At 36.8% G+C, this 12,668-nt stretch overlaps 1 protein-coding gene across 1 annotated transcript in view; it reads left to right on the top strand.

Annotated features, from left to right (window-relative positions):
* Positions 1-12,668, top strand: part of PIP4P2 (phosphatidylinositol-4,5-bisphosphate 4-phosphatase 2) — a 93,235-nt gene that overhangs the window by 24,601 nt on the left and 55,966 nt on the right. The window contains exon 3 of the mRNA XM_065895537.1: positions 12,506-12,612. Coding sequence (XP_065751609.1) covers positions 12,506-12,612 — 107 coding nt within the window. The remainder of the gene's footprint in view (positions 1-12,505; positions 12,613-12,668) is intronic.

Here is a 12,668-nt window from a genome sequence, read left to right as displayed (position 1 = left end):
GCCACCTTTAACAGGAACTGGACATTCCTGTGGAGATTGAAAGAAATAAAACATAACAAAACAAAAAAATCAAGGTTAATAAAAGTCCTTTTTACTTCAGTAGATAGAATTAGGAAGGGAAGTAAGGTGTGTGTTGTGTGTTGTGTGTGTGTGTGTTTGTCTGTGTGTGTGTGTGTGTGTGTGTGTCTGTATATGAGAGAGAGAAAGAATATGGACAAATTTTAGCAACACTTGGAGGACACAGAATTTAAGGTTAAAAGGAGAAGCAATATCTATGACTAGTTAATGGAAAATTTGAGAAGTCCTGGAGAAAGAGTGGAGCTAGTTGGCTGCATACTTGATTGAGTCTGAGATTTGGAGACTAATAGACTGGGGTTTGAATCTGCCACTTAGTAGCTATATATCCTTGGGGACTTCTCTAAACTGTGGTTCTTCATGTAAAGAGGTATAATAGTAATAATACCTACCTCTTAGGGTTGCTGTTGGGATTACAGAGGTAAAGTGCCCAGCACAGTTCCTGGAACATGTAAGCTTATTTTGCCAAGTAAGACTATTAAAACTTATGCATATGAACAATGTCATCTCCCCTGCTGCCTCCCCACCCCAGCCCCACCATTTTGCTGTAGACCAGACATGACATGGTGAGGACTGGCATTGAGGACCAGTGCTTGAAATCTTCTATTTCAATCATGTTGTTTTACAAATGAGAGAACTGAGGTCTAGAAGTATGGTGGGAATAAAATACAGGCTACCTCAGAGACATTACAAGTTCAGTTCCAGACTACTTCAATAAAGCAAATATTGCAATAAAGCAAGTCACACAAATTTTTTGGTTTCCAGTGCAAATAAAAGTTTTTACACTATTCTGTAAGTGTGCAATAGCATTATGTCTAAATAAAGGATATATCTTAATTAAAAAATACTTTATTGCTAAAAAATGCTAACCATCATCTGAGCCTTCAGCAAGTCATAATCCTTTTGCTGGTGAAGCATCTTGACTCCCTTTTGATGGCTGCTGACTGATCATGGAGGTGCTTGCTGAAGGTTAGGGTGTCTGTGGTAATTACTTAAAATAAGACAACAGTGAAGTTCGCTGCATCAGTCAATTCTTCCTTTCATGAACCACAATTCTGTACCACAATTCTGTACCACAATTCTGAACCACAACCAACTGTAACACACAATTTAGTTTGGTAGCATTTTACCCACAGTAGAACTTCTTGCAAAATTGGAGTCGATCCTTTCAAACCCTGCGGCTGCTTTATCAACTAAATTTATGTAATATTCTAAATACTTTGTTGTCGTTTTAACAATCTTCACAGCATCTTCACCAGGAATAGATTACATGTCAAGAAACCAACTTTCTTTGCTTATCCATAAAAAGCAACTCCTTATCCATTAAAGTTTTATCATAAGATTGCAGCAATTCAGTCACATCTTCAGGTTCCACTTATAATTCTAGTTCTCCTGCTATTTCCACCACTTCTGCATTTTCTTCCTCCGCTGAAATTGAACATCTCAAAGACATCCATGAGGGTTAGAATCAACTTCTTCACACTCCTGTTGATTTTGGTATTTTGACTTCTTCCCATGAATCACGAATGTTCTTAATGCATCTAGAATGGTGAATCCTTTCCAGAAGGTTTTCAGTTTACTTCGCACAGATCTATCAGAGGGATCACTATCTATGGCAGCCTTATGAAATCTATTTCGTAAAAAATGAAACCTGAAAGTCAAAATTACTCCTTGATCCATGGGCTGCAGAATGAATGTTGTGTTAGCAGGCGTGAAAACATTAATTTCATTGTATATCTCCATAAGAGCTCTTGGGTCACCAGATGCATTACCAATGAGCAGTAATATTTTGAAAGGAATTTTTTTTTCTCAGTGGTAGGTCTCAACAGTGGCCTTAAAATGCTCAGTAAACCATATTGTAAACAGATGTCCTGTCATCCAGACTTTGTTTCTCTATTTATAGTGTAGTGCAGTGGCAGAGTAGTTTAGCATAATTCTTTAAGGGCCCTAGGATTTTCAGAATGGTAAATGAGCATTAGCTTCAACTTAAAGTCACCAGCTGCATCAGCCTGACAAGAGAGTCAGCCTGTCCTTTGAAGCCAGACATTGACTTTTCCTCTTTAACTATGAAGGTCCTAGGTGGCATTTTCTTCCACTAAAAGGCTTTTCATCTACATTGAAAATATTTAGTGTAGCCACTTTTCTTAATTAGCTTAGCTAGATTTTCTGAATAACTTGCTGCAGCTTCAACATCAGAACTTGCAATTTTTTTTTTTATTGAAGTATAGTTGATTTACAATGTTGTGTTAGTTTCAGGTGTACAGCAAAGTGATTCATATGTATACACACACACACACACATGCATATATATATTCCTTTTTGGATTCATTTACCTTATAGGTTATTACAAAATATTGAATATAGTTCCCTGTGCTATATAGTTGGTCCTTGTTGGTTATCTATTTTATGATTAGTATGTATGTGTATGTTAATCCCAAACTCCTAATTTATCACTCATCCCCGCTTCTACTTTGGAAACCATAAGTTTGTTTTCTATGTCTGTGGGTCTAATTATATTTTGTATATAAGTTATTTTTTTTTAGATTCCACATATAAGCAATGTTATATGCTATGGGTCTTTCTCTGTCTGACTTATTCATTTTAGTATGATAATCTCTAGGGCCATCCATGTTGCTGCAAATGGCATTATTTCATTCTTTTTAATGGCTGAGTAACATTCCATTCCAATATACCACATCTTCTTTATCCATTCATCTGTCATCTGATGGACAATTAGATTACTTCCATGTCTTGGCTGTTGTAAATAGTGCTGAAATGAACATTGGGGTACATGTATCTTTCCAAATTATGGTTTTCTCTGGATATGTGCCCAGGGGTGAGATTGCAGGATCATGTGGTAGCTCTACTTTTAGTTTTAAGGGAATCTCCATACTGTTCTCCATAGTGGGTGCACCAATTTACATTCCCATTAACAGTGTAGGAGGGTTTTTTCTCCACACCCTCTCCAGCATTTATTATTTGTAGTCTTTTTTTTTTTTTTTTTTTTTTTGCGGTACGCGGGCCTCTCACTGTTGTGGCCTCTCCCGTTGCGGAGCAACAGGCTCTGGACGCACAGGCTCAGCGGCCATGGCTCACGGGCCTAGCCACTCCATGGCATGTGGGATCTTCCTGGACTGGGGCACGAACCCCGTGTCCCCTGCATCGGCAAGTGGACTCTCAACCACTGCGCCACCAGGGAAGCCCTATTTGTAGTCTTTTTGATGATGATGTGTGGGGTGATATCTCATTGTAATTTTGACTTGCATTTCTCTAATAATTAGTGATGTTGAGCATGTTTTCATGTGCCTCTTGGCCATCTGTATGTCTTTTGTGGAGAAATGTCTATTTAGGTCTTCTGCCCATTTCTTGATTGGGTTGTTTGTTTTTTGATATTGAGCTGCATGAGCTGTTTGTAAATTTTGGAGACAAATCCCTTGTCTGTTGCATCATTTGCAAATATTTTCTCCCATTCTGTGGGTTGTCTTTTAATTTTGTCTATGATTTCGTTTGCTGTGCAAAAGCTTTTAAGTTTAATTAGGTCCCATTTGTTTATTTTTGTTTTTATTTCCATTATTCTAAGAGTCGGCTCAGAAAAGATATTGCTGCAATTTATGTCAGAGTGTTCTGCCTATGTTTTCCTCTAAGAGTTTTATAGTATCTGTTGTTACATTGAGGTCTTTAATCCATTTTGAATTTATTTTTCTGTATGGTGTTAAAGAATATCCTAATTTCATTTTTTTTACATGTAGCTGTCCAGTTTTCCAAGCACCATTTATTGAAGAGAAATCTTTCCTCTGTTGTATAGTCTTGCCTCCTTTGTTATAGATTAATTGACCATAGGTGCATGCGTATATTTCTGGGCTTTCTATCCTGTTCCATTGATCTAAATTTCTGTTTCTGTGCCAGTACCATACTGTCTTGATTACCATAGCTTTGTAGTATACTCTGAATTCAGGAAGCCTGATTCCTCCAGCTCTATTTTTCTTTCTCAGGATTTGTTTGACTATTTGGGGTCTTTTATGTTTCCATACAAATTAAAAAAATTTTTGTTCTAGTTTTGTGAAAAATGCCACTGGTAATTTAATGGGGATTGCATTGACTCTGTAGATTGCCTTGGGTAGTATAGTCATTTTGAAAATATAAATTCTTCTAATCCAAGAACATGGTATCTTTCCATCTGTTTGTGTCATCTTTGATTTCTTTCTTTAGTATCTTAGAGTTTTCAGAATACAGGTCTTTTGCCTCCTTAGATAGGTTTAGGCCTAGGTATTTTATTCCTTTTGATGCAATGGTAAATGGGATTGTTTCCTTAATTTCTCTTTCTGATTTTTCATTGTTAGTGTATAAAAATTCAACAGATTTCTGTGTTTTAATTCTGTATCCTGCAACTTCACCGAATTCATTAACGAGCTCTGATAGTTTTCTGCTAGCATATCTAGGATTTTCTTTGTATAGTATCATGTCATCTGCAGTAACAGTTTTACTTCTTCCTTTCCAATTTGGATTCCTTTTCTTTCTTTTTCTTCTCTGATTGCCACAGCTAGGACTTCTAAAACTATATTGAAAAAAAAACTGATGAGAGTGGACATCCTTGTCTTGTTCCTGATCTTAGAGGAAATGCTTTCAGCTTTCACCGTTGAGTATGATGTTAGCTGTAGGTTTGTCATATATGGCCTTTATTATGTTGAGGTATGTTTCCTCTATGCCCACTTTCTGGAGAGTTTTTATCATAACTGGGTGTTGAATTTTGTCTAAAGCTTTTTCTGCATCTATTGAGATGATCATATGGTTTTTAATCTTCAATTTGTTCATGTGGTGTATCCCAGTGATTGATTTGCGGGTATTCAAAATCCCTGCATCCCTGGGATAAATCCCACTTGATCATGGGATATGATCCTTTTAATGTATTGTTGGATTCAGTTTGCTAATGTTTTGTTAAGAATTTTTGTGTCTTAAGTTCATCAGTGATATTGGCAGGTAATTTTCTTTTTTTGTGGTATCTGTCTGGTTTTGGTATCAGGGTGATGGTGGCCTCATAGAATGTTTGGAAGTGTTCTTTCCTCTGCAGTTTTTTGGAACAGTTTCAGAAGGATAGTGTTAACTTTTCTGTAAATGTTTTATATAATTTGCCTTTGCCTGTGAAGCCATCTGGTCCTGGACTTTTGTCTGTTGGTAGTTTTTAAATCACAGATTCAGTTTCAGTAGTTGTAATTGGTCTGTTTATATTTTCTATTTCTTCCAGGTTCAGTCTTGGAAGATTGCACCTTTCTAAGAATGTGTCTATTTCTTCTAAGTTTCCATTTTCTTGGCATATAATTGCTTGTACTAGTCTCTTATGGTCCTTTGTATTTCTGTGGTGTCCATTGTAACTTCTGTTTTTCATTTCTAATTTTATTGATTTGGCCTCTCTCCCCTCTTTTCTTGATGAGTCTGGCTAAAGGTTTATCAATTTTATTTATCTTTTCAAAGAATCAGATTTTAGTTTCATTGATCTTTTTTATCGTTTTCTTCATCTCTATTTCATTTACTTCTGCTCTGATCTCTTTGATTTCTTTCCTGTAATAACTGTTAGTTTTGTTTGTTCTTTCTCTAGTTGCTTTAAGTGTAACGTTAGGTTTGAGATTTTTCCTGAGATAAGCTTGTATCTCTGTAAACTTCCCTCTTAGAACTGCTTTTGCTGCATCCCATATATTTTAGATCATTGCATCTTCATTTTCATTTATCTCTAGGTATTTTTTGATTTCTTCTTTTTTTCTTGGTTGTTTAGTAGCCTATTGTTTAGCCTCCATGTATTTGTGGTTTCTGCAGTATTTTTCTTGTAGTTGATTTCTAATCTCATAGTGTTGTGGTTGGAAAAGAGGCTTGATATGATTTCAATTTTCTTAACTTTACCAAGTCTTACTTTGTGGCCCAGCATTTGACCTAACCTGGGGAATGTTCCATGTGGACATGAAAAGAATGTATTCTGCTGTTTTTGGATGGAATGCTCTATAGATATCAATTAAGTGCATCTGATCTACTGTGTCATTTAAGGCCTGTGTTTCCTTATTGACTTTCTTTCTGGATGATCCACTGAGGAAACTGGGATGTTAAAGTCTCCCACTATTATTGTGTTACTGTCAATTTCTCCTTTTATGGCTGTTAGCATATGCCTTATATATTGAGGTGCTCCTGTGCTAGGTGAATATATATTTAAAATGGTTATATCTTCTTCTTACAATGATCCCTTGATCATTATGTAGTGTCCTTCTTTGTCTCTTGTAGCAGTCTTTATTTTAAGGTCTAACTTTGTCTGATGTGAGTATTGCTACTCCATCTTTCTCTTGATTTCCATTTGCATGGAATACCTTTTGCCATCCCCTCACTTTCAGTCTGTATTTGTCCCTAGATCTGAAGTGGGTCTCTGTTGTAGACAACATATATATGGGTCTTGTTTTTTATCCATTCAGGCAGTGTATGTCTTTTGGTTGGAGCATTTAATCTGTTTACATTTGCGGTAATTATCAATACATATGTTCTTATTGCCATTTTGTTCATTGCTCTGGTTTTGTTTTTGTGAAGTCTTTTTTCTTCCTTTCCTCTTTCGTTCTCTTCTCTTGTGATTTGATGACTAACTTTAGTGTTTGTTGGATTTCTTTTTCTTTTTGGTGTGTATAGCTGTTATAGATGTTTGATTTGTGGTTACTATGAGGTTTTGATATAGCAGTCTCTCTATATATACATGATTGTTTTAAGTTGCTGGTCTCTTAATTTTAAATGCATTACAAATATCCTGAATTTGTACTCTCCTCTTATGATTATTTGTCTTGATACCATATTTGTGTGTGGATAATTTTCTACCTTTACTTTATGTTTGCCTTTACCAGTGAGCTTTCCCATTTCATAATTTTCTTGTTTGTAGTTGTGGGCTTTTCTTTTCTGCCTAGGGAAGTTCCTTTAACTTTTGTTGTAAAATTGTTTTAGGTGGTGCTGAATTCTTTTAACTTTGCTTGTCAGTAAAGCTTTTGATTTCTCTGTCAAATCTGAATGAGACCCTTGCTGGGTAGAGTGTTCTTGGTTGTAGGTTTTTCCCCTCTCATCACTTAAATATATCATGCCACTCCCTTCTGGCCTGTAGTGTTTTCACTGAAAAATCAGCTGATAGTCTTTTGGGGATTCCCTTGTATGTTATTTATTGCTTTTCCCTTGTTGCTTTTAATATTTTCTCTTAATCTGTAACTTTTATCAGTTAAGTTATTATGTGTCTTGGCATGTTCCTCCTTGGGTTGATCCTGTATGGGACTCTCTGTGGTTTTATGGACTTGGGTTCCTGTTTCCTTTCCAATGTTAGGGAAGTTTTCAGCTATTATCTCGTCAAATATTTTCTCAGGCCCATTGTCTCTGTCTTCTCATTCTGGGACCTCAATATTGCAAGTGTTGGTACATTTGATGTTGTCCCAGAGATCTCTTAAACTGTCTTTGTTTCTTTTCATTCTCTTTTCTTTATTCTATTCCACAGCAGTGATTTCCAACATTCTGTCTTCCAGCTCACTTGTCTATTCCTCTGCCTCATTTATTCTGCTATTGATTCTTTCTAGTGTGTATTTCATTTTTGTTTTCTTCAACTCTGTTTGGTTGTTCTTTATATTTTCTAACTCTTTGTTAAAAAGTTATTGTAAGTTCTTGCTTGAGCATCCATTCTTTTCCTGAGTTCTTGGATCATCTTTACTATCATTACTCTGAACTCTTTCTTGGGTAGTTTGCCTATCTCTACTTCACTTAGTTGTTCTTCTGGGGTTTTATCTTTTTCCTTCGTCTGGAACATATTCCTCTGTCTTCTCATTTTGTCTAAAATTCTATTTGTATTTTTATGTATATAGAAGGTTAGTTATGTTTCTCAACCTTGGAGAAGTGGCCATCTGTAGGGGATTTCCTGTGTGTCCCAGTAGTACAGTCCCCTCTCATCACCGAGGGCCAGGGACCAGCTGGTCCCAGGGTAGATTCTGACCTGTGTTTGTAGACTCAGTTCCACTGGCTGCTGGACTGTGGTTTCTTGCTTCTGGTGTCTGCCTCCTCGTGGGTGAGGCTGGTCTAGAGGTTTATGCAGGCTTCCTGGTGGGTGGAGCCAGTGCCTACCCACTGGTAGGTGGAGCTGGGTCTTGGCTTTCTGTTGGGCAGGGCTGTATCAAGGGGTGTGTCTAGAGGCAGCTGTGTGCTCAGGAACCCTTCAGGCAGCCTGTCTGCTGATGGATGAAGCTGTGTTCCCACCCTGTTGGTTGTTTGGCCTGAGATATCCCAGCACTGGAGCCTACAGCCTGTTGTGTGGGACCAGGTCTTGATGCCAAAATGTTGGCCTCTATGAGAGCTCACACCAATGAATGTCCCTTGGTAGCACTATCACCAGTGTTGTTGTCCCCAGAGTGAGCCACAGCCACCCTCCCGCCTCCGCAGAATACCCTTCAAGACCAGCAGGTGGGTCTGCCCCAGGCTCCTATGAAGTCATTGCTTTTACCCTGGCTACCAGTGCACACAGGACCTTGTGTGCACCCTCTAAGAGTGGAGTCTCTGTTTCTGAGTCTCCAAAGTCTCTGCAGGAGTCCTGTGGAGCTTCTGCAATCAAGCCTTTCTGGCCTTCAAAGCCAAATGGTCTGAGGGCTCCTCCTCCAATGCCAGACCCCCAGGCTGCAGAGCCTGATGTGGGGCTCAGAACTCTCACTCCTATGGGAGAACTTCTGCGATATAATTGTTCTCCAGTTTGTGGGCCACACACCTGGGGGGGTATGGAATTTTATTATATCAGGAGTGCACCCCTTCTACTGTCTTATTGTGGTTCTTCTTATGTCTTTGGATGTAAAATATCTTTTTTAGTGGGTTCCACTCTTCTTAATCGATGGTTGTTCAGCAGTGAGTCATGAGAAGAAGTAAGCTGAAGGCCCTTCTATTCTGTCATCTTGGACAGGAATTGAAAAATTCTGCAGTTTTGCATAACACATACTGTTGGTTATGCAGTTAAGCACACAAGCCCTGGAGTCAGACTGCTGGGGTTCAGATTCAGCTTCTTTCCTTTAACCTCTATGTGATTGACAGCTAATGTCTCTATCTTCATGGAATTTATACCTCTTCTTTCACCCTTAGTCTAGCTTCAGGGACCTTGTGCAGAGGACTTGCACCTAATGAGTTGGATTAGTTTGGATTAGAGTTTCCAGGTCAGAGCTGCTCCTGATATCTGGAGTTTGCGAGCTGGGCCGTTGGCAGTTCACCTTGCAATTTTAGTTTTTGGAGGTGGCTCCTTTCTTTAAACTTCATAAACTAACCTTTGCTAGCTTCGAACTTTTATTCTACAGTTTTGTCACCTCTTAGCCTTCATAGAATTGAATAGAGTTAGGGTCTTGCTCTGGATTAGGCTTTGGCTTAAGGGAATGTTGTATTTGGTTTGATCATCTATCCAGACTACTAAAACTTACTCCATATCTGCAATAAGACCGTTTTGCTTTCTTATCATTTGTATGTTCACTGAAGTAGTGCTTTTAATTTCCTTTGGGAACTTTTTATTTGCATTTACAACTTGGCTGTTTTGTGCAAGAGGCTTAGCTTTTGGCCTGTCTCAGCTTTGGACATGCCTTCCTCACTAAGTTTAATCATTTCTACCTTTTGATTTAAAGTGAGAGATGTGTGAATCTTCCTTTCACTTCAATGCTTAGAGGCCATTGTAGGGTTATTAACTGGCCTAATTTCAATATTGTTGTGTCTCAGGGAATAGGGAGGCCCAAGGAGAGGGAGAGAGAAGGGGTCACTAGGTGGAGCAGTCGGAACAGATACAACATTCATCGATTAAGTTTGCTGTCTTATATGGGCAAAATTTGTGGCACTCCAAAACAATCACAGTACTAACATCAAAGATCACTGATCACAGATCAATATAACAAATATCATAATAATGAAAAACATTCCAAAATTGTGAGAATTACCAAAATTGTGACACAGAGACACAAGGTGAGCAAATGCTATTTGAAAAATGTTGCTGATAGACTTCCTTGATGCAAGATTGCCACAAACCTTCAATTTGTAAAATAGCACAGTATCTGCAAAGCACAGTAAAGCACAGCACAGTAAAATGAGGTATGTCTGTATAAAAATAAATCTTGTCATTTGCCCAACACACATTTACTTAATGGTAAAATATGTATACAGAGAAATTAAGACAAATTCTGGTTTTTGATACTTTAGATTATATAGGAACACATTCTGGATGTTTGTGAATTTTAGATTGTCAGATTCTATCTATAATATAGTTTAATAAATTGCAGATGGCTTATTGCTAACTTATATATATTTCTACCAAGTTTATTTACTTAAAATTCTTAAATCTTAAAAAAAAAATACGTTGTAGACTTACAGATAGTTAGAAAAATAGTAGTACGTAGTATAGAGAATTCCCATGTGGGCCCCTCACCCACATTCCACAAACATTGACATTTTGCCAAAGTAGCTTTCTCTCTCTAAATAAATAAATATTTTTTTCAAAACCTTTTAAGGTAATTGTGGACATGGTGCTCTTCTACCCCTAAACATTTTAGTGTAAATTTACTAAAACTTAGTGTAAATTTTCCTAAAAAAAAAGGACATTCACTTATATAATCACAGTACAGTTATCAAATTCAGGAAATTAACATTGATGCAATACTGTTATTTAATCTTTTAACTTAATTCATGTTTGCCCAATTGTTCCATTAAAAAAAAAAATCTGGTCCAGGAGTCAATTTAGAATTACATGTTGCATTTGATTATCATGTTTCTTTAATCTCCCTTAATCTGAAATTTAGTCTTTGTCTTCTATTGCCTTGACAGTTTTGAAGAGTACAGGTAAGATATTTTGTAGAATGTTCCTCATTTGGGTTTGTCTGATGTTATCTTGTGATTAAATTCAGGTTATACATTTTGGCAAGCATTCCACAGGAGTGGTGTTCTATTCCTCTCAGTGCATCAGAGCTTATTTGCTTTAACAAGCTTAAGTCCTAGTAATGAGAGGAGTGTTTTCTTTGGTGTTATTTATTCTAACTTTTAAATTTACTGTAAAGTTAAAGAAAAAAGGAAATGCTAGCATTAGGAGCTATAATAAGTGTTTTTTAAGCTAAAAGTTGCCATAAAATTAATCACTTGTATTCTAGTGAGTAAAGTTTAAGAAAAATTCAAATTTGTAATATACTCCTCTTTCCTTACTATTCTTTTTGAGCTTGCTTTTCTCAGACATGTGCAAGAACCCTCAGTGAATGTTTGCCCCTGGCCAGGCAGATAAATGACCTTGCCTTGTGAACTTTAAATGGAAAACAACTCCAGGCCAATACAAACTAATTTTGAAATATGCCCTTCTAATTAAATCTCTACAGTTCCCCAAATTTTATAGAGTGTTTACCAACATTTGAGCTATTTAAAATCACCTATGATTTATCATTAATTATTAGAGAAATGCAAATCTAAACTACAATGAGATACCACCTCACACTGGTCAGGATGGCCATCATTAAAAAGTCTACAAATAATAAATGCTAGAGAGATTGTGGAGGAAAAGGAACCCTCCTACACTGTTGGTGGGAATGTAAATTGGTGCAGCCACTATGGAAAACAGTATGGAGGTTCCCCAAAAAACTAAAAACAGAGTTGCTATATGATCCAGCAATCCTACTCTTGGGCATATACCCAGATAAGACTTTAGTTTGAAAAGGTACATGCACTTCTATGTTCATACCAGCACTATTTACAATAGCCAAGACATGGAAACAACCTAAGTGTCCATTGACAGATGAAAGGATAAAGAAGATGTCATATATATATATATATATATATATATACAATGGAATATTACTCAGCTATTGAAAAGAATGAAATAATGCCATTTGTAGCAATATGGATGCAACTAGAGATTATCATACTAAGTGAAGTAAGTCAGAAAGAGAAAGACAAATACCATATGATATCACTTATATGTGGAATCTAAAATATGATACTATCTATGAAACAGAAACAGACTCACAGACATAGAGAACAGACTTGTGGCTGCCAAGGGGCAGAGGGATTGGGGAGGGAAGGATTGGGAGGTTGGGACTAGCAGATGCAAACTATTATATATAGGATGGATAAAAAACAAGGTCCTATTTTATAGCACAGGGAACTATATTGAATATCCTGTGATAAACCATAATGGAAAAGAATATGAAAAAGAATATGTATAACCAAGACATTTTGCTGTACAGCAGAAATTAACATGGCATTGTAAATCAACTACAATAAAATTTAAAAAATCACTTACGATGCATTTTTCCTTAATGTGTACTTTGGTAGCACTATGGGGAGCCTTAGATTTTAAGAATCATTTCCATTTTATATACAAACAAGTTTTGGCAATTTGTACTTTGGTTAATTTGCTGTGTTTATATTTTCTTCTCTTATATAGCCAATCAAAAACCCCCCAACAGGGAAGAAGTATGTTAGATGCCCTTGTAATTGTCTCCTCATTTGTAAGGACACATCACGGCGAATAGGATGTCCAAGACCCAACTGGTAAGACATGAAGATTCATTCATTCATTCATTTGTTCATTCAACAAGTACTTATTA

The sequence above is a fragment of the Phocoena phocoena genome, chromosome 17, assembly GCF_963924675.1.
Source record: "Phocoena phocoena chromosome 17, mPhoPho1.1, whole genome shotgun sequence".
NCBI classification, from domain to species: domain Eukaryota; kingdom Metazoa; phylum Chordata; class Mammalia; order Artiodactyla; family Phocoenidae; genus Phocoena; species Phocoena phocoena.
The sequence above is the reverse complement of the archived record's forward strand: the minus strand, read 5'-3'. Positions and strand labels throughout refer to the sequence as shown.